We start from the raw sequence: 23590 nt of genomic DNA, 5'->3' as shown, positions 1-23590 counted from the left end.
AGGCTTGTGATACCCTCAGGGAAATAAATCTCCACCAGCAGTGGCATTAATGTTTGTGTTATTCTTGTGATTTTAAAACTCATAAGAGATACCAGGCTTTCATATGTACACAAGACGCATATTTTGTTTACATCAGACTCGTGAGTGCCGCACAAAAAAACAGTTGCAAGAGCAAAATCAAATAGGAAGATGTAGAACGTTTAAACCTGAGAACCCGATAAAGTTGTACCAAGTTAAAGCAACAGAAGTATACCGCTGTTCAAAAGTCATAAATCGATAAAGAGAAAATAAATTTGGGTTACAAATTAAAACCGAGGGAAACACATCAACTATCATAGGTAAACAATGGAACAACAGTTACACTGAACTGCTGCAAAAACAAACGCAAGCACACTATTTGATAACAACTGCCATATTCCTGACTTGACTTAGTACAGGACATTTTAAGAAAAAAACACTTATTGTTTAAATTTAAGCCAAAATTACATTAATAAATAAACAAAAGAACGGATGAAAAGTAAAAACAAATAATTTAATAGTACATTACAACATTTAAACCGCAGAATAATAACGGAACTTTCCCATTAACGACAGCACAGGACATCATAAACAGTCACGTATGTTTATACAAATACTCGGAAAAGCACGTACATTGGAAACTTAGTGATTTTTCTAGATCTTCCATAGTTTATTTCACGTCAAAGATTTAAAAAAGTGTAAAATATGGTTTGAACTGTGGAAGAACGCTTTGGCCCCTGAACACCTTTCAATGTTGACATTATGTGCCGTATAATAACTGAAAATGCTTAGTCTTAAATGCATGATTTGTTTCAAGAGTGGTTATTGGCTTTGAACTAAATGTAGCTGTGAGTAACTGTGAGTACTCTGGAGCTCAGATTTGTACTTAGTGTCTCTTTTTTTGTACAAGTACCCGGTCACATCCACTCTTATTTTTGTTTGATGTTTTTCTTTATTTATCTACCTGATGAGTCGTTTTCAATTGATTTTTATAGTTCGTTCTTATGTTGTACTGTACCAGATTAGGGAAGGATCGGTACCCCGCGAACAGGTTTAACACCGCAACATGTATATGCCTGTCAGAAATTCAGTAGTTGTTGTTTGTTGTTGTGCACTCAATCTGTATTCCTCGAAAAATATTCATCAGGTTTAGATTTTAGAACAAAAATTGAAAAAGCTTAAAAAATATAAATTTACGAGAGCCAACAGTACAAACAAAACCATACTATTGATCGTATTTTGTCATGCCGACGACTTTAATAGCCACAAATATGGTACGAATATTGCTCATTATCAATGTGCCGTACACTGTCATATTATAGCATCTAGTTCCTGACATACATGCCATTTTGACTCTTTTTGGTAGTTGTTTCATTTTCAAGTGTACCACAACTCCGTACTTTATGTCACTTTTCCCTAGTAAATTGCAATTTAAACTTTACACAAAAATATTCTTTTTATAAGCTGAAAATTTTCAGACTAGCTTTATCCCTTAAATCATGCAATTACCGAAGCATTGTCGTGTGGGCAGTTGATTCTACCGGTGACTGAAAGCCCACTGTCGATTGGGCGGATGATATAATCGGTGACTGACTGTCCATTGTCGACTGGCAGGAAGATACTCTCGGTGACTGACGGTCCACTGTCGACTGGGCGGATGCTACTATCGATGACCAGCGCACTATCGACCTGGCTGGTGATACTATCAGTGACTGACGGTACGTCCACTGTCGACTGGCAAGAAGATACTCTCGGTGACTGGCGGTCAACTGTCGACTGGGCGGATGATACTATCGATGACCAGCGCACTATCGACCTGGCTGATGAAACTATCGGTGACTGACGGTACGTCCACTGTCGACTGGCCGGAAGATACTCTCGGTGACTGACGGTCAACTGTCGACTGGGCGGATGATACTATCGATGACCAGCGCACTATCGACCTGGCTGGTGATACTATCGGTGACTGACGGTACGTCCACTGTCGACTGGTCGGAAGATACTCTCGGTGACTGACGGTCAACTGTCGAATGGGCGGATGATACTATTGGTAACTGAAGGTCCACTGATGACTGGGCGGATGATATTATTGGTGACCAACGCGCTATCGATCTGGCTGATGATACTCTCGGTGACTGACGGTCCACTGTTGACTGGGCGGATGATACTATTGGAGCCTGTAATTCAGTGGTTGTCGTTTGTTTGTTACATATTTGTTTTTTGTTCATTTTATTATATAAATAAGGCCGTTTGTTTTCTCGTTTGAATTGTTTTACATTTTTGTCATATCGGGGCCTTTTATAGCTGACTATGCGGTATGGGCTTTGCTCATTGTTAAAAGCCGTACGGTGATCTATATTTGTTAATGTTTGTGTCATTTTGGTTTCTTGTGGACAGTTGTCTCATTGAAAATCATACCACATCTTCTTTTTTATATTTGTTCTAACACCGTTACATCAAGTGGATTTTTTTTTGTTTCTTTTTAGTTTTTTGCTAGTCTATTGTCTCGTTTAATTGATTTGTAAAAAAGCAACAGAGAGCAATATTCATGATAGAATAATGCAGTGCGAAGTAATTGAAGGGTATTCACAGAAAATTCCGTGTTACTAAATAGTAAACATGATATGAACCTTTTATGTTAGGAGGATGATAACAATTTATTTTAATGTTCTGTTTTTGTAATTTTTGGCGTAAGTTCTAGTTCTCGCAATATTTCTGATGTGAGATAAGATTTTAAAAGTTCTTTTGTTGATTCAAACAAGTAAGTTTGCATATCTTCGCTCCTGAAATAAATGAATAACATATATTAAGCATAATCAATATCATCATCATATAACTAATATTTATTGCTGGATATGTATACTGATTGTTTTTTTGTTCATAGATATATTATCTTTTATTAGTTGCTAATGGCTTTGAACTAGCTGTTGGTAGCTGTGAGCCTGAACTCTGGCTGACTAATTAATCAAATGAATTAATCCCTTTTCAACTGATTCTAAAATTTTGTTCTTATGTTGTACTGTTGCACTACTATCCCATGGTTTGGCCCAAACCTATATGTTTAACCCCGCCACAATTTTGTATGTGACGGCCCCATTTCAGTAACCCTGTAAATCAGTCCTTGTTATTTGTTGGTCTCATTCGCAACAATTCTACTTCTTCTTATTTTCATATTATAACAATGAATATGCAATTGCACAAACATCATTCGTTTTTTGTGGTCAATAAATGAGTGTTACAGTCACAAACATCCTTCTACGGACGCCCTGTTGTTCAGACTGTACTAAAATGCTCTCAGTTGTCATTGCAGTTCTGATTTTATTTGTCAGCCTTTGGGTGTTTTCTTCTTTGTCAGCTTTTTATCGTTCTACTTGTGATTTTAATTTTTATATATCGTGGCCTCAAACTAGATTAAAGATACATTTATTGTCAAAACGGTATATGGTACAGTAAAGATTATAAAATTGCATGCAACATTATAGTATAACAGCCTCTAGGCCACTAAATTCAAGTCTCTGAGAATAAATTAAAATATATAATATGAAATAAAAATTTAATCGAAACAATTTATTTATGTAAATAAATGAAAAACTAGGTTAAGTTTCAGTTGGATTGTTATAAACTCCATATTTTGGAAGCGTATGTCCCCTCAAAAGTTCTGATTCGGGTATACCTGTAGCATTTGATTACATAATTATATAAATCTGAGTAGATCAAAGTTAACGTCATAATAATGTCACCAGTAATGTGTGTGTTTACTAAAGAGGTAGGGTCGATTTCCCCTGAATTTATATCACGCAAGGGACATTTTCAAAATGTATTTCTATATTGACTTAAATTCACAGTATCAAACAAGTACTTATATTCCGGCTTATTTCTAAACAGATGACTTAGTTAGCAGTATTTGAAAATTGTCCAAAGCCGCAATTTTGAAATTGTTTAACCCTACTTCAATTCGTTTGTTAAAACATAATTTTAATTATGTAATTATTTATTTATCCTAACAACTTATATGAGTCAATACATACTCATTGTGCTATTGTTGGTTAACAACACTTAATGTTTTATTTGTTTTATTAATGTTAAATATAAAGAAGCTATAAATCGTTAACTTAGGTTAGTTTGCATTATTCGATGTAAATATATACATAATTTTACTTGGAAATTATTCTCCCAATTTTTTTGGGTTAGAAATCATTCGATCCGATTATGGGATTAACGGCCAGGGAAAACATTTATTCAAAAGTCTTATTTCCTGTCTCTTTTATGTTAATGATTACATATTTTGAAAAAAGTATACGTACCTGGAGTCAGAACTTGGCCATCTTGGAGCTGATTTTGACTGTGTATAATATGCTCTACTTATACCTTCTAAATCCGGAGTAATTGCAGCATAAATAGAGGTTGCGGCCCCAGCGTGAGGTGCCTTCACTTGACCTATAATTTATAAATGAGCATTTGCAATTGATATTTTATAGTGTATCTTTCTATGGTGTGATGTTTACACTATTGTTTCAGGTTTGGTGAAGGTTGGTGCCTATTTAAACAATTAAACCAGCTTCATTTGTTTGTACCTGTCAGGTTTTAGTGTCATTTGTTGATGTAGTTAATAAATGTTCTTTTTATATAAAGATTAGACCATTTGTTTTCCTGTTTGAATGGTTTTATACAAGATTTTTCTTATAGGGGGGGGGGGCACTTTGTAGCTTGCTGTTCGTTTTGAGTCAGAGCTTCATGTTGAAGGCCTTACTTTAGCATTGATATTTTTTTTTTTTACAAATTGTGACTTGGAGGAAGAGTTGTCTCATTAATATTCATACCGTGTCTTCTTATATCTTATAAATTTAAGTGGTAAATTAATGGATGTCTGGATATACATATATATCCACTTTGCAGTCTTTGTTTTAATTAATGTTTCTGTCCTGTGTGTTCATGCATTTATTTGTACAGTATTCCTGTTACGTAATGTTGTCAAGTTAACGGTTTTCATAACATTGCCAAATCAACGGGAGGTTTTACTAGCCATAAAACCAGGTTCGTCCCACTATTTGTAACAGCCTTCAGAGGGCGCAGATTACGTCTTGACTTCTATGGAAGGGGTTGTATAATGATAGATTGGTTCTTAAATGTTATTTTAATTTAAAGCTAGCCATGCATTGAAACACTGGACATTGAATATAAATAGATATTTGTGACTATGATAAATTCTCAAACATAATTCGGTAAACATAATTTTTTTTTTTACATATCATTTTTTTTACACTATGTAACTTACACAAGCAGGTACGGCAGCATTTCCAACAACAAAAAGAACAACTATCATCTTCTTCCCAAAATTTAGTATTTACTAAAGAACCCGGATGAACGCAACAGATTTCAATTGATGTCTTCTCTATCACTTTGTCTATAGAATACATTTGCATAATCTATAACAAAAATTAGTAGAAGAAACAGTTTTAATATTACGACCATCAGTAAATTGAACAGAAATCAATCTGTAAAAAACACTATCACAGTTTAAGTTAGATGGTTGTCATACATTTTGTTTTATATTTTTGTTGTAGCTGATTTATACAATCTTAAACTGTAACCATTGTATAAGTGGAAAATAACTGTTAATGGATAAAAAGGCCTATAGAAGAACTATTAGTTAACATATTATGTTTGTAAACATTTGTGCAATGTCATCATACCAAGGATATGAATCCTTGAATATATTTGTACTTATTGTATAAATGAATTTATAATTTCATATCAAGGTTACTAGGTAAAAACGTACAAATGGTCATGTATGGTTTGATTTTTTTACTGAAATAATTTTAGATGCATGTGATCTGATACGAGCATGAGAGAAAATCCCTGTCTTTAAAAATCAGGTCACTCTACATTACTGTCGTTCAAACGCTAAATTTTACTTTAACACTCCATTTTGTAAAAAAAATGACATTTATATATATGCATGCAAAGTATTATTTTTATTGTTATCTGAATACTTACTTGATATAATTTTGTTTTTGCAAACATTCTGTAACCATCATAATTATGAGGAATTTTGCCAGCCGCATAGTCAGGATCGAAGCCTTTAGCTTTTTTGTGAGCCTCACCAGATACAAGTATGATACGACAGTCGTTTCCAGAGACTTTCATAGTAGGAAGAAGATGCGCAACAATAAGGAAATGAGACAAATAGTTCACCTAAAAATTATTGTAAATTAATAATATATGTTATGATGTTTAAAAATGGGCAAGTGTATAATATTTCATGACATGCAGTTTAAGTACTAAATCTTCTAACATTTTCATCTAATGTCTACAATTAATATTATGAGTAAAACCGAAACTGTCCCGGAACATCTGAGTCCACCGTGATTTTTCGTGGGGTTCATCTTGTCCAGTCTTCAATGTCCAGTGTAGTGTTTTATTTTTTCATTCGTCTTTCGTCATTTGCTTTAAGCACATTTGGTCATGGCGTTGACACTTTTGTTTTATGGACTCTAATAGTGATCAACAATATTTCACAGTCCTTTAGTATCTTCTCTTTATTCTATTGCATCTCACAATACAAGGTCTTTAAAAATTAGTGAAAGAAAGGAAAATGCTGTTTTTGCTTGTTCTACATAACCATTTGTAAAAACTCTCTATCCATGAATGTTTGTTTTTAATAATTTAAATAAAGTTTTTGGAATACTTTACCTGATAAGTTAAATCAAAATTGTCTTCGGTTGTGACTGAAAATAAAGATATTCGAATTATAGTTCATGAGCATATTGAAAACAAATGTACAAGTAATACTGTAATCATTGAACAGATAGACCAGAGTGTGAGTGAAATCAATGGGATAAGCCATTGAACAGATAGAACAGATTGTGAGTGAAATCAATGGGATAAGCCATTGAACAGATAGAACAGATTGTGAGTGAAATCAATGGGATAAGCCATTGAACAGATAGAACAGATTGTGAGTGAAATCAATGGGATAAGCCATTGAACAGATAGACCAGAGTGTGAGTGAAATCAATGGGATAAGCCATTGAACAGATAGAACAGATTGTGAGTGAAATCAATGGGATAAGCCATTGAACAGATGGAATAGATTGTGAGTGAAATCAATGGGATAAGCCATTGAACAGATAGACCAGATTGTGAGTGAAATCAATGGGATAAGCCATTGAACAGATGGAATAGATTGTGGTGAAATCAATGGGATAAGCCATTGAACAGATAGAACAGATTGTGAGTGAAATCAATGGGATAAGCCATTGAACAGATAGACCAGATTGTGAGTGAAATCAATGGGATAAACATGTAACGTTCTAAAAGAAATAATAAAAGCACGTTAACTTTGTGTCGCGGAATTTTGGCGTGATACATATTCATTACTTGTGTTACAATTTCAAACTCAAATTCAGGAGTAACGTTGAAGACCAGGTATCATATTATAAAGTTCACCAACTCTTTCGGTTCTCATATATCCTTGACTTTAAAGATATTCTGCTTTGAGCGGCACTGATGAAGTTAACTTCAGGAAAGTGCTTCGAATTACAAAAAAATATAAAATTTATTTTCATTTTTATAGTTGACCAACTCATTTGTTAGACTATAAAACTTTTAAAGTGTTGCAATGTCCGGAGGAAGACAGCGGTCTCTCGCTTGTTATTTGAGATGTACCGATTAGAGTTGATCTGAGGTTTTTTTATAATCTTTTTACATGCCTTAATTTTTTAAATTTTTTTTTTACATAGCCTCTCATTTATCGATCACATGATCCTTATATTGCTGTTTATAAAAAAGGAAACTTGTGACGAATGTTTTTATATCTTATATCGTATTGACATACGCACCTTGATGTGAAGAGTAAATCCCTGCATTACATATCAACAAATTCAACTTTTTATGTTTTGCTTTGAAATTGTCTATAAATGCTTTGGTTGACTTCAGAGATGCTAAATCAAGTTTCATAAATTCTATATCTAACTCATCATCCGTTATTACATTGTCTGCCCGTAATTGTTTTTCTGTTTGAAATTCTTCATTCATTCTTCTCATTGCCTGATTTGAAAAAAAGATAATTTATTCAATAAACTCAAATATAAGTATCTACTTTAAATAAAATGTTCACTTTAATTTAGCACACAAGATCCTCCACGAGATGTACCGCTGACAGTTCAGCCTTTTCAGTGAGCAATACAATGATGAAATAATATCTGGTTTAGTTGGAGCTAATACCACCTTAATTCGTAGTTCTAAGGATTTGTTGTTTGTTAGCAATCTTTCAAGTGTTATTTTCTCTCTCTCATCCAAACAGAGTGATCGTTTCCTTATATGAATAAAGATGCGGCTTAATATCAATGAAACTGCAATACCGTATAAAAATACCGGTGTCGATTGCTCTTCTATTAAAACCTAACAGAAAAAACACGAGGCTGTTTCTATGGTACATTGTTGTCTCATTTACAATCATGTGACATCTCACTAGTTTGCATACACATATATAATTGTACGTGATTAAGAATGAGAGGGGTATTTGATTGTACGTGATCAAGGGGTGTTTAAGAGTGAGAGGGGTATTTGATTGTACGTGATTAAGGAGGTGTTTAAGAGTGAGAGGGGTATCTGTTAATGTCTGTGTCATTTTGGTCTTTTGTGGATAGTTGTCTCATTGGCAATCATACCACATCTTCTTTTTTTTTATATTTACAGTAGGATACAAATACTTCTCAAAATGTTCACATAACTTCGAATTCACGTAATTTATTTTTTTAAATGCAATTTGGTAAATCTTTTAATGCAAGCTCATGCTCACTGTAATATAACATTTTTGCGGCTTTGAAAACGTTTTCTATTTATAAATTTGATTTCAGACATTTCTTCCTTTCGATCTCCAACAGAAAATGAATAAAAGACTAAATGAAAAAATTACATTTGAGTAAATTAGAACAATCATGGGCCTTTGGCACGCTCTGTTTGGAACCGTCAATAATTAATAAATGCAAGTAGCTAAATTAGAAAAGTACATATAGAAGAAAATGTGCCGAACTACAAAAATATGTTCTGTGATTACATGTAAAGTATCAGTTATATTCGTGTGATCTTTTTTGTTTGCTTTCATAAAACAAACAGTGACCTTTTCTTAAAGTTCATACTACAACTTTTAAACCATGCTATTTATTGTCGATCTTTGTACAACTGTACAAGCCGGTACAAAGACGAACTATGAACTACATTGTTTTGTTTAATAAAGGCTAATTCCGAAAATAAAATAGGTTTATAAATCTTCTGCTCGCGTGTTCCTTTTAAATAAATCTAAATCTATTCAATCTTTTAATAATGATAAAGATTACGAATAGTACTCGACGCGTGAAATTATCATGACATATTTGTTAAATAGCAAATTAAACAAATATTTTTGAGATCTGATATTGCGTCAGGTTCGTAACCATTGCAATTAGATCTTATCCTCAAAGACTGTAGATTGACATTAACATCAAATATGGAATACTGCTTTGTGTTTTATTACACGCTGTGTTATGACCGATGACCTTTCATTAATTGAATTTTCGAATCAATTTGACTGAACATTTACGAGTTTTAATTTTGTTCCTTTATGCACTGATGTTAATGTACGCATCATTCGTCTCCGCAGTGATGAATAAATAATTTGCAATCTTGGTTTTTACTTTCAGTTTTAGCTAAATGGGAAATAAAAAAAAAGTTAAAAATAAGGTAGGCTATATACCGAACCGACGATATTAAAAAAGAGATAAGAAAAAAGTTCTTCATTTCTTTCCGTATTTCACTCATAAAATTTCTCAGTTTTTCTGGTTTATAAGTAGGTACAGTCTGGGGTTAGGTTTTTAAGATATCCATAATTTTGTCAATCCTTCATAGTATTTTATGAAACTTGGGTAGACGCTGTTTAATGAATAAGATATAATGACTGATATATTTCTTTCATTTGTTAGAATTTACTGATAGATGGACTTACTTTTTCTGCATTTAACATTCAGAAAGTCTGAGATTGATTTTTTTCACTATTTTACTGATAAAGTTATGGACTCGCTGTGTCAACGCAAAGTTTGTTATAAGCAGATTGGAATGGGGTTACCACATGAAAATAACGGTTAATTCGATAGGGCTTTGTTTGCCTTCCTACTCACATCCATGCCAACACACCTTTTCAAACAATTAGGTTATCACTTTCACAGGTTAACGGGTTTGTTCTAACATGAGCAACACGACGGGTGCCACATGTAACGCAGGACCTGCTTACAATTTTTTAGCACCTGAGATCATCCCCCAGTTTTTGGTGGGGTTCATGTTGCTCAGTCTTTAGTTTTTATGTTGTGTTTTGTATACTATTGTTTATCTGTTTGACTTTTTCTGTTTTAGCCATCGTGTGGTCAGTTTATTTTCGACTTATGAGTGTTAATGTCCACTTGGTATCTTTCGCCTCTCTTTTTTAAACTTTAAACTGAAAAAAAATTAGTTCTATTTTCAACATGAAGGTTATTCATTATTGTTTAGGCGGGATAATTGCGATTTGAACCAAGCCAATTATGCACTCACATCTCTGGCCTTTTCTTCTGATCTACATGCTAGGACAACATGTGCTCCCATCATTGCTATAAATTTGGCAGTTTCATATCCAACACCTAAAATGAAAAATGACAATGTATTTTGAAAAAAATACAATACGTGCACAACAAATAATTTATGTAGAAAGAGCCTACATAAATGAGAGGAAAGAATTATAGACGAACAAAAAAATTATCAACAGCAAAAAACTATCAATTCGAAAGTTTGAAATAGAGCAGGCACATGTTTGCTTCAAATTTTTATCAAAAACCCAAGCATTAAATAGAGAGATGAAAGCGAGATAAAACACCGACATCCAATCAATCAATATTTTAAAAAGTTTTTTTTTCCAAGAATTTGATATTTTTTATCACAGATTTTCAAATAAACTCAGCCGGAGTACTAAACAAAGGATATAGACCGTTGCAGAACTTCGAGAAAATTAGCAAACGGATAATTGATTTAACAAGAATTTACAATTACCTTAATCTATAATGAATTCGTTTCAGGTATGTATCTTATCAACATGAAATGCATAAGAGCCGGGAAATCCTTATAAAACAATGAAGGATCAATAAAAACCGAATGGATATCAATAGTGTTATATGTAAAGTTGACACAGAGAAAGCATATCGATACAGGAGGGTCTTAAAGGAAGGCTTTCGAATTCACTCCGGTGTTTTCAGAATTGTACATATTAATAAGATGAATAGTATGAGTCCCAATAAGATAACTCTCTATCCAAGACACAATGTATAAAAAAGTTAACAATTATAGGTCAAAGTACGGCCTTCATTACAGAGCTTTGCATCACAACGAACAGCAAGCTATAAAGGGTTCCAAAATGGCGAGTTTTATACAAAGCAAACAGAAAAACCAACGGTCTTACTCTAAGCTAAAAAAACAAACAAACAAAAAACAAATATAAACCACACCCCAACATGCTCCTGACTTAAAACAGGTACACACAAATTGCAGAGGGTTTAAAAGTTTTAACTTCACTCTTACCTGATACACTAAAGCTATTTTTGTCTATTATCTACTTTATGGCAATGCTCGCAATCCCTCTATTTATTATATTTTAGTGCCCCATTATTCTGTAATTTGATACTTTGTGCCCATTTTCCCCTACTCTTTACATTCCATCATACCTTATCGATATCCCCATCCACGTCCTCATCAATGGAGAAATGAAGTTACTTTTTATATTATACCAGTTGAGAAGGAACTGCTTTGTGCGTATTACAATATAAGCACAACCTATTTCGAAACATCTTATTGTAGGTTAGGCGATTAATCATAAGAGTGGAAAAGTTAAAACAAAGGCTGGTAATTATTATAACACATTAAGAGTAATCAGACATGTTAAACTGGACCAATGATATGAATACTGCAAGCAGATTACTTTTTTTGGTTATAGAATATAGAAACTACATGTATATAGACATGATATCAAATCTGGGACAGAAATATACATATAACACCACATCATAAGAACAAACTGTAAAATCTTATTGCAAATGTATTGTTATGTCTTGTTTTCTTTTTTGTCATTAGACCAAGAGAAAATATTTCAGAAAAATAGGTCAGAGTCGTGTACTTTTTAATGTTAATATGAGATTTCCTTTTCTACAAGTTATTTAATTACCATTATTTAGTATTTAAAATCCAGAAGCAAACTTAACAACTGTTATAGATTTAGCATTCATTACATTTTTAGGTTTTAATTAAATATTTAATAGCCATTGAAACTTCTCATCTTAATGGATAGTATAAAACCCTAGTACCATGCAAAACACGATATTGATTGGTTGGTGAATGCTTAACGTCCAGTGGCAAATATTTAATGTATGTTCAGGACGAGAACAAATTAACAATTATAATACAATACTAAGAAGGTGGGTCATATAATAAAAAGAAAAAGGTTCTTTCGGAACCTTTGAGAATGAAAAAGAATTTCATTAGAACTTTTTCCAGGAAATGAATCCTTGTGTTTATGTACATTGTAACACCTCCAATACGTTGAACCAAATTCAATTCTATTACTGGTGTGATCTTTAATGACCCTTCTGTGATCCGTCGTCAACAATCAGTAGTTAAAACATTTTAATATTTATACTATTACAGGTTCAAAAGTGGGATGAATAATTGAAAGATTTTAAATGTCTACATTGAAGTAAAGGTTAACTACCATTTTATTTGTATAAACTAAATATTTTTTGATGGATATAACTTTCATTCAACTTTAAATCTGATTTGATATTAGAAAGACATATATATATATATAAAACTCGGTACAAAAGAAGTCAACTGAATAAACGAATCTACAATATGCTCTTGGTGGGGTTTGTGGCGCTAAATATATAGTTTTCCGAAGTCATATTGTAATATTTTGGGAATGTGTTATCTTCCTCGTTTTTCATTGTTTGCCGTGATGTTTTCAGTTTTCAATTTTTTTCCGACTTATGAGTAATGAATACTCCTTGGCATTTTTCGCCTCCTTTTTACGAGGAAAACAAATGAGTCACTTAAACTTTTCAGTACATATATATAATTGTTATAGTTTTCATCTTCTTCATTTGGTCTCCGGTGGAGAGTTGTCCCATTGGCAATCATACATTATCTATTTTTTTTAAATTACAGTTGCATAGTTCCTTAATTGAAAAAAAAAGATTTGTTCAATCCCTGGTTTTCGATAAGGTGGGTTTTGATCAATCTATAAGGTGAGTTTTGCTCAATCTATAAGGTGTTTTGTCGTATTTTCTGCCTCTCTTATGTATTAACAACTTACATTTAAAAATATATCAAAGTCCAACAAAGAACAATCCGATACAGACAGTTCACCAGCAACAGCAAAACAAGCGTTTATGATACCGATTACATATTAAAATAGATCTATTAGTTTTAATGAACAACTCATTTGAGGGAGCTACCACGTGCACGTTAAATACAATCAAACCAAAAAATGCGAATACAGAATATAAAATAGACACCTACATGTATGTCTAAAAGCAGAAGTTTCATGCTAAGTTTAAACACAATTAAGAAAAAATTGATGATAAGAAAATTTACAATTAAAGCATCACATTACGGAACACTTCCTTCTAAAAGGGAGATGCCCTCGAGTTGTGTAAAACAACACCGAACCGGAGACCGCAAGTGTGAAATACGACAAATGTGAGTTTCGTACACAAATCAATCACCACTGACGCTCGAATAGAAAAATTAAAAGAAAAGAAAAAATAAAAAAAAATAAAGACGAGTTCTGTGTGCTTCCTCGGCGTTCACACAAGGCAAACATGCTTAGACTAAATCAAGTAGTCTACTGTATTAGTTTCAAAGGTTTAGGGGCATTAAATAATTATTTTAATAGGATATACAATCGTCTCCTTACTAAGATGCTAAGTGTCGATCCTCTTTTAGAAACCTTCAACTAACACAGGGGCGGATCCAGCCATTTTAAAAAGGGGGGTTCCCAACCCAGGACAAAGGGCGCGGGTGTGTGTGGGGGGGGGGGGGGGTTCCAACTATATGTCCCTATTCAAATGCATTGATCGGCCAAAAAAAGGGGGGTTTCAACCCCCCCCCCCCCCCCCCCCCCCCCCCCGGACACCCCGGATCCGCCAATGTAACATGGCTAATAAAAGCATTAATTCAACTTTCTTGTGTTTCTCGAAATAAACATAAGCTTTTCGTCATTTGATTAATTGTATTGATGGCTAATACATGTATATTTGAATTTATTTAGAATTCTTGAAAAAAAATTAGATGCGATATTAGTTTGTTTTTCTTTTTTTGTTTCTACTGCAATAAATGTTCTGGAGTTATGGTTTTTGATTTAGTCGCGGTTATCTCTGATCTTAATTATAAATGATCATGTACGATATATTTGATAGCCATCTTAAAAATATATTATAAATCAATTTCTGTTGAATAAATTAATCTTATAAGTAAAGAAATAGTATTTAAAAATGTGTGACGTCATTAACATTGTTCGCTTTAGTCGGACAATGATCTAGTTGCTAACCCAATATATTATGTAGTTTAAATCTGTGATTGGTATTTTGAAGTCAATATAAGAAATAGAGATTAACAAAATCCATTCAATCCTCCTTGAATGGTTTTAACTTGTAAGACACTAAGACGTATGAAGATCTAAGGCATGCCATATTTATTGATATATTGTATTTTAATGATCAGTTTTAAGCTTAAAATTGGGAAAAGGGTCAAAGAGACAACAACCCGAGCAAAGAGCAGAAAATAAACAGCCTTGTCCAGTGAAAACATTTTTTTTTTAAGCATAACAATATTTATAATATTGTTGCCAAAACCTGCAAGAACATTTTAATAAGAAGAAACAGTATTGCATACCATAAATTGCTCTTTTTGATGTTTTATATGTCTTACTATTGATATACATTCTCATTGTTGAAGGTCGTAAGTTTGCCAATGATTGCTAAAATATATTCATTTGAACTCTGGTGGATAGCTGTCCACTTGGCAATAGTACCACATCTTTTTATTTTTATATGTGAACTCATTGTGACTCTTTCAAAATTCTTTTAAGAATGGCACGTACAAATATTTTACATATTTCATATGTGATTGCTGTAAATCTGCGTATCTTGTTGTATGTGACGAGACTTTGATAACTGTTGAATCTGAATATATTGAATTTATAAATTTAGGAGAATCTGGTCAGTAAAAGGAAACATCACAAGCGACAAGTTTTTTATTTTTTGTATTTATCTAATTTAATCTGGAAAAAGTAGTATCGTTGAATGAAGTTTTACTGTTACAAAGTGTGAATCGCAAGTAAAGCACCGCCGTAATTCATAAATACGTTGTATGAAGTTTTACTGAACATTACAAAGTGTGAATCGCAAGTAAAGCACCGCCGTAATTCATAAATACGTTGTATGAAGTTTTACTGTTACAAAGTGTGAATCGCAAGTAAAGCACCGCCGTTATTCATAAATACGTTGTATGAAGTTTTACTGTTACAATGCCGGTGTGAATCGCAAGTAAAGCACCGCTGTTATTCATAAATACGTTGTATGAAGTTTTACTGTTACAAAGTGTAAGTATTATTACAATTTTTATGATGAAAATAAGATGTTGGTTTTTCTGCCTTCAGATAGTAACCAAACGACAAAAAACGAACTAAAGCAGGTACATATGCTATATCAAACACAAAAGGCTTAGTAATAATAGAAATTTAAGTATTATAGTACATTTTTTAATTGATAGATATATATGCTAATGTGTGTGCGTGTTTATATAGAGTTTAAGAGACTCAGACTGATCCTAATAGAGTTATTTATGTCAAAAGTTACGTTAAAATTCAAAACTTTTAAATGATCGTGGTTTACTAGTAAAATTAGATCTGATTCTCTGACGAAGAGACGTAAACACGTTAACATGATATAAATGCATATTAAAGTTGAACATTTTGATATTCGATCTCCCACCGTAGTTATTGTTTCGTGTTTTAAGTTTTCATGTGTACAAGTAATTATTTATGTTGACCTCCGTATCTTTAGAAAGAAAATCCCACTTCAAAGAAATTTTAACGGCATGATATTCTAAGTATGCCATGGGGTATATATTTTTGCATTTGACTAAAGTTGAATGAAAGCAGATATTCATAGGATATATAATTTTAGGCATTGAATAAATATTTCGACCTATTTCTCAATACAATAGAAATATATAAGTTTCCTTACTGACTTTTATCTACATCGCTTTAGAACTTACCTGTATTTGCACCTGTGACGACAACTATTTTGTCGCGTGGTTGGCTAACCATTGGAATACTCTTCGATGTTCCCATATTAGAAGATAATTTAGTCTCACAACAACATTAATAAAGTAAACTAAGTGCACTTGATTTTAATCCATTCCATATTACTACAAGTTTCCAAATTATATAAACAATTCCGAATAAATCTATCACTTCATTAAGAGAAAAACATTCTGTCTAAACATCACAATCGATCTGAACACCAGAATAAAAATGCTATAATTAGCTTTAAAAAGCTAACCGCCTGAATGCCTATTTTCAATAGTAAATATGATTACAAGTATGTATATAGATTTTAAATTCCTATGACTGTTGTTCGAGCATGTTTGACTGACATACTGGACAGAACCTGATAAATATCTTTGAGATTTTAATTAATATGTAATATTGATTATCTATATTGTTTCCGTATTTCACAGAATGTCTTTTATAAGTTATTGCAGGTGTAGTATAGTATGAAGCTGAAACTATTATGTCTTAGTTTAAAGAATTCAATACTTTCTGTTGGTGTAACGTTTAAACGGAATCTAAGACGATATACCTTTTCAATGAAATTAAAATACAGGTCTCTATAATATTGAAACCTTTTACCATAAGGAAACATTCTATTCAATTATATGTGGGCATTCTATGTATTGGTGTGTCGGCTATTCCTATTAACAAAGCAATCTACTCATCCTGATAGATAAGAGTGAATTGCCTCCCTTGAATCACTGTAGATACAACTTGATTATAAAACATTTATTGCATACGTAAATATTTATATAGACCTAGCCTTTATCCAATTCCTATATTTAGATAATCTTGATTTAAACAATTAGTCTATGAATAAAAAACTATCCTTGAAAGTTTTCAATATATTAGGCAATATGTAAAAATAATTAGTAAGTAAAATCTTCATTAAAGTCATATGAAACGAGAGAGTCGGAAAAAATAATGTTTATCCAATTCTTGATCCAATGCATGTGTAAATCATAAACTTTGTCCTCTGTGCACGATTCTCATTTTTACGCAAATGTATCGTTTAATCGTCATTTTTTTTTCTCTCTGTCTGTTATGATTTAACAAATATGGCTGCTCATTAAATGCCGTGCCCGGTTTTGGAGCCGAAGTTAACCGATTGTCACCTTATAGTGAACAAATAACAAAAATAATGGGTATAGAGCACGTGTTTAACATGTACAATCAGATAATTGTGTATGTTAATGACAGATCCATGCGTATTGCGATCACCGGATTTTTATGTGGAGGGTTACGCTCAAGTCACTATGCATACGGAAAATATGTCGGCGAATTGTAAAAATAAGTAAACTTTTTCTAAATGTGGACAAATTAAAGAATTTTCCTCAGAAAAAAAGTACATGCTCATAAGTTGTATAATGAAAACTAGCTTTTTAGTTATAAAAAAACATATGCATTTTTTTTTAATTTGAGGTTTCTTATGACTTTAAAAAGAAAGAACTTAAAGAAAGAGTTGATTGCCAATTTCGGCCCTTTTTGACTATTTGTGCTATAGTGTCTATCAATATATTTTCAAGGTCATAGTTAAACACATGAAGAATTCGTGAACATCGTCATTAAAAACTCAAATAAGGCTTTTCATTTTTCTATCTATATTTTACAGTATCTACATAATATTATCCAAAACCGTTTATATTGCAAACGATCCTTTATTCATCAAAGCAATTTAAAGGGCAATACATCCAATAAGGAGAAGTGACTGTTTTGATGTATAAGACCATAGGTAGATCTCAACCTTGTGATCATTTCTGACTGTCAGATTTTTATGCCCAACCTATATGCATTATGTTTTTCGGAGGTTAAAGTCGAGCTAGTTTTTGATGAAGTTGAAGTCCAATAAACTTGACGCTTTGAACATGTTCCATAATCTTCTGATTGTAATGAAAATAAGAGTTGTGACCCCACTTTCACGGTTCACTGAACATAGCAAATGATTGGGGCATGCATGTACTTTTATAAAAGTTTACGGACGACGGACGACGAACGACAAGTTTTGAAACTCTTGCTGCCATGTTGAGCTAAGATGGGGGGGGAACCATATTTGAAATAAAATAACGAAACAAAGAGCACGATATGAATGTAAGTTTTCCATGCATGAGAAAACAACAATAACTCGCAAAATATAATAATGAATAAATTGTCGAAAAAAAGAAATCAAGACACCTCACCCTCACCCAAATACAAAATTGTCGTCCACTTAGTATTTGTTTGATTTAGATCATCATTGGATGGTGGAAATTTTTAATCGCAGACTATTTTGAATACCTGACTGATATTATTATTGTATACAATGTTTGTCCATTGAATTCTATTATCAATATTTTGTAGTTTGCTTTGTTTAATTTGAAAAGTGCTTTACATTTATTCAGATCAGTGTACAAACTGTCAATCTTTTCTTTATAGACTGGTGCCGAGCTAGCGAGAATAGATATTATTTATATATCACATATATGGTGTAGCATTGTACTGTTTTCATTGGATATAGCGATCACGTGTTTCAAAGGTTATTTTATGTATCAGACGCCTTGTTTCTTTTCATACGTATATTGGTGGTCAATATGAAAATTTTACTAATCTAAGATTTATGATGTCATGACGTCAGACATAATAACCAAGGAGCAGGCGCAGCATCAGAAAAGAAAAGTTTATCATGAGATTTCAAGAATTTAATGATAAATGCATACTTACATCTAATGTAATTATTTAGGTAAAACATTTGAGCTAGGTACACAGTCTACAAAATGAAACTAACGTTGACATAATATTGCTAGTCTTGGCGTATATACGAATAACGAAAAAACGATGAGTCATAATCTTACCTCCTATAATTACATTTATTTTTTGGGTTAAAGTGTGCATATATAATATGGGGTTAGTAGACTTGGTTTATTACAATTCACGATAAGAAGTGGTGTTAAGTACCTTTAGTAAAACAACACAGCGTTGAAAAAGAATCTAAAACGATTCGCCAAGACAACGGACAAAGAAATTGATGATGAACGATTGTAATAAATGCAGAAAACACTCGAAAAGCTAGCAAGTTGTTATTGTTGCAAATTTCCTGACACCATATGTATCGTATTAGGTCACTAGCACAATGTGTAATTAAAATATTCGTAATGTGCCGCAAAGTGAACTTAAAATCTTTCTTTTTATATATTAGTAGTTAACTGAGGTAAATTGTTAGTGCTGTCTTGAAGAACAGAGGACAATGGAATAAAAATTTGAAAATTATGGTGATATTATTTATTTCCAAAACTTTAATTGTTTTTAATCAAAGAAGCCGCTTCATAGTTGACAAAAGGTTGGCTAAAGTTCTGAAGTGTTAACACATATGACCGGGTCGGGAAGATCGTAACCCATTACAATTAGTTATGAAATACATGCAGAAACAATGCTGTGGATGATATGAATAAAGATATGTTTGTATATCTAGCTGGCACGAAGATTACGGAAAGGACACCAGTCCTATACAACCATTTAAATGATTATTTCTATTATGATTATAATAGAGCGAAAACGGTAGTATTTATTCTGCCACAGGCGACAAAAACAAAAACCTGGACAAAACAACTATGCGTGGTGATAGTTCTTTATTATTTTTAAAAAATGAAATCAAATAGTATCATGATCAACCTCATTTTGTGCTGACATGAATTGTAACAGTTATTGATATGGTAATATTTATAAATTACCTGTTTACACATTTTTTTTCTACCTCAGGCATAGGTTACCGTAGCTGTATTTGGCAAAACTTTTAGGAATTTTGGTCCTTAATGCTCTTCAACTTCGTACTTTATTTGGCCTTTCTAACTTTTTTGGATTCGAGCGTCACTGATGAGTCTTTTGTAGACGAAACGCGCGTCTGGCGTACATACTAAATTTAGTCCTTGTATCTATGATGAGTTTATTTCCAACGGAGCTTGTTAATGTTGTCTATGTCTACCATCATTTTACGCTAAATTTATGTAATTTTAGAAGTCTTTTCGAAATTTTTGTAGAAAATATTTTAATGGGTTTCAAATTTTTTTTTGTAAAAAAACATACGGCAGTTATTCATAGATAAATATAAAAAAAAGGTATAAATTATTGTACCCTTACATCCAATCACAGCGCTCCTTAATTGACTTCCTTCATCTATATTAATAATTGATATTATGATATAAGAGTGTAAAGGTAAATTGTCACAAACGAATTCCGAATATTGGCACAATTGATACATTTGGAGAAAAAAAAATTGGCGCAAATGACATACCCTTGAAAAACAATAATTGGCGCAAAAGGACTGCTGCCATGATGGGAACAGGTAAATTCCTGTTTCCCCTATTGCACGATTCTAATTGTTAAACTTGCAGATGAATCTGCGAAAGCATTGAAACATATATACACTAGTCTAGTTAACTCTAGACATTTTTTTTCACATTTTCTTATAACATGTACTACTTCTGGAAATATTCTGAATTATGTAAAACTCTCAGCTCTTTGTATTCTTCTGTACAATATGTATTCATGCATTTATATAGTTGTAGTTCTTTTATAATTTGTTATAAAAATATCTTACTATATTGTATCTACATTTAAGTAATCAAATATTTATATTTTTTAAAATTTCACATTTAGTTTGATTGGAATATTTGATAAACATGGACAATGAACAATGAACAAATGAAGCTGTCTCTACCTTAGGAGATATGTATTGTATTTCATAGCCTTCTTATAACGTAGGTTTATCAATCGCAAATTAAAATTACATTACAAATACTTGTCACTGAACGTGGATCAAACACCTACAATCAATCAAACCAAATCTACAACTACATTACGTTATGTCACAAACACATCAAGAAATTTTAAAACCACTTTACCTAATGACACAACCTCATTGAATAATGGTGAAACCACATCAAGAAATGGCAAAACCATATCAAGTAATGACAAAACTATGTCAAGTCAATACTTAACCATATAATGTACTTTCGAAATATCAATAAGTATTGACTATTCCGTATTTATTTATATAAAAACATCATTACGTAATGCCAAAACCATATCATGTAAAGACAAAGTAATAATCAATTATCAAGTAACAACAAGCATTAGCCTTTCAAAAGGGCTAGTTGACTCTTAGCTAATGTAAATGGAAAGTGCCCTCGCTTTTAGATTAAATCATTTACTAGAATAGCCACGTGCATCAATCATTTTTTTTTACCACACACGTGAGGTCACACGTTATGAAGTAGTATATATCGTCTAACGTTGTTGTTTACTCCAGAAGATTCGACTATTTATAGATAAAAGTTACCTGTGTAAAATATAATTGCTACAATAAACTTGGATTATTTACGTCTCGTAATATCTTCCAATCAGGTAGCAAGAAAAATTTACGCACTAACTGTCCATCGTTCAATTCTTAATATCGACTCATAGGAGTCGATAATAAATCAACATAAGCCAATAATCAGAGTTCAACCTAGGACAGCCTTGGCGTTCCATACGCCGGATACATTTTGTGTACTCAGTTAACAAGAAACATATATAATTGGTATCTCATTTTAGAGGCATGGATATTTCAAAATGCAAAAAGTTAAAATCAATATTCCGTGACGTCATTTTTTATCATTCAGGTGTTTGTGTATGGGTTTTGCTCATCAATGTATGCGTACGTTGACTAGTTGTTGCTAGCCCCTTATAATTTTGCACCAGGCTAAAAGTTTTGTCTCATTAACCATTAAATCACATCTCTACAGTTGTTTAGGTAAGAATCTTTATAAAAAGTAGTGATTCGGAAGCAAGAGTCACCTTGTGACTGACGTCGTTCGTTGATAATCGTTCACAAATCAGCTTCCCCTTAAAAATTCTCTAGTACGTCATACACATAATGTGTGATTTAGTTACTTAAACAAATTTATCCGTCTTGTTTATATGGTGAACCAAAATTGTAATTCTTACCATAAATTTTCAACAGTGATCATAGAAGCTAACAATGACTGACACTCTGGCAGTAGTTTTTCAGACATCATTTTTTTTTATTTAGAGACAATTGCAGTACAATTTATTTGACAACAAGTGTTTAACAGACAAATTTTTTGTCTCTCTATTTTCTTTGTGGAGTGGTTATTGTGGAGAGAAACCTTCCATATGATATTGTTATTCAAAATCATAATGATCAATTTCCACTGATATATATCATTTACCTGTCGGGTCACTCATGTAAGTACAATCCGATGCAAATTAAGTCTAATTCGGTAGATAACATTGGAACCAAAAAAATATGAATCACTTCCAACAAGAAAATAAACAGCTAGAACCTGTGTTCAAACAGCAAATGAAAAACAACATGGTTTACAAGAACGAACATAAACACGCCAAGCCCAATAAAAACTAATCTACCTAAGCTACAAAACTAACTATCAAACATATTATATAAGCGCATAAACTTCTTGAATAAACTGATTCGAAGGATCGATAAGTTTATGTGTGCATAGTCATTCCATTATTTTTTTAAAACAATTAAATCATCTTTATTGCACTAAATGCTGTTTAACAATTTACCTAGCTTACAGCATTAGGCTAAGTATATCAATTATTATACATCCAGGGAGAATATATAATAAAATATCATATTAATGTTAATATTTTACATATTCATTCTAAGTCAATTTACTGTTTCTTAAATGCTGTTACATTAAACATATAATAAGATTTTAATGTTTTTTCAAGCATCGATAGCCCTAGTCGCATTTAACACAACTTTCCAGTATTTTAGGATTTCGATTTTTGTTGTTTTTTCATTGACTAACATTTTGATTTGAGACCAACTAAAGACAATGCAATACCAAAATGTAGACATTTATAAGACACAAATTAGTTGAATAATAAACTCATCATAGATACCAGGACTAAATGATTAAAAGTGAAAACTAATTTCAATAGTTTTTGGAGATCTGGATTCAAATCTAACAAATGCACTGATGCTAGTATTAAAAGTGAAAAACTTTTGTGTTCCCATGGTCGTTGGCTATGAAAATTAAACAATCATCGTAGAAAGAACAGATTTCAGCCTCTAAACCCAGAATAACGAGGTTTTTGAATACAGTTTTGATCAAGATATATATTTTATCAGTTGTAATACAAAGATGTTTTTTTTTATAATTGCCCCACATTATGATCTTG

At 32.2% G+C, this 23590-nt stretch overlaps 1 protein-coding gene across 2 annotated transcripts; it reads right to left on the bottom strand.

Annotated features, from left to right (window-relative positions):
• Positions 1-511: 511 nt before the first annotated feature.
• LOC134687024 (WW domain-containing oxidoreductase-like) lies at positions 512-16624 on the bottom strand. Of its 2 annotated transcripts, none has more exons than XM_063546946.1 (8): positions 16351-16624; positions 10585-10670; positions 7860-8067; positions 6712-6746; positions 6016-6213; positions 5294-5444; positions 4323-4455; positions 512-2801 (listed from the first exon to the last, which is right to left on the bottom strand). In XM_063546946.1, the coding sequence occupies exons 1-8, from the start codon at positions 16424-16426 to the stop codon at positions 2681-2683; spliced, it is 1008 nt and encodes a 335-aa protein (XP_063403016.1). In that variant the 5' UTR covers positions 16427-16624; the 3' UTR covers positions 512-2680. The 2 variants fall into 2 exon arrangements, with proteins under 2 accessions (XP_063403016.1, XP_063403017.1); XM_063546947.1 differs by lacking the exon at positions 16351-16624 and adding an exon at positions 13666-13685.
• Between the last annotated feature and the right edge of the window lie 6966 nt (positions 16625-23590).

Source organism: Mytilus trossulus, chromosome 10 (assembly GCF_036588685.1).
Source record: "Mytilus trossulus isolate FHL-02 chromosome 10, PNRI_Mtr1.1.1.hap1, whole genome shotgun sequence".
Classification (NCBI taxonomy): Eukaryota; Metazoa; Mollusca; class Bivalvia; order Mytilida; family Mytilidae; genus Mytilus; species Mytilus trossulus.
The sequence above is the reverse complement of the archived record's forward strand: the minus strand, read 5'-3'. Positions and strand labels throughout refer to the sequence as shown.

Excerpts from the sequence above, each read along its gene's own strand:
- LOC134687024 (XM_063546946.1), bottom strand. The coding sequence starts at position 16,426 with ATGGGAACATCGAAGAGTATTCCAATGGTTAGCCAACCACGCGACAAA. Across the intron at positions 8,068-10,584 it reads CAGAAGAAAAGGCCAGAGAT|GCAATGAGAAGAATGAATGA; the intron begins GTGAGTGCATAA and ends TTTTCAAATCAG. Across the intron at positions 6,214-6,711 it reads ATTTTGATTTAACTTATCAG|GTGAACTATTTGTCTCATTT; the intron begins GTAAAGTATTCC and ends AATAATTTTTAG.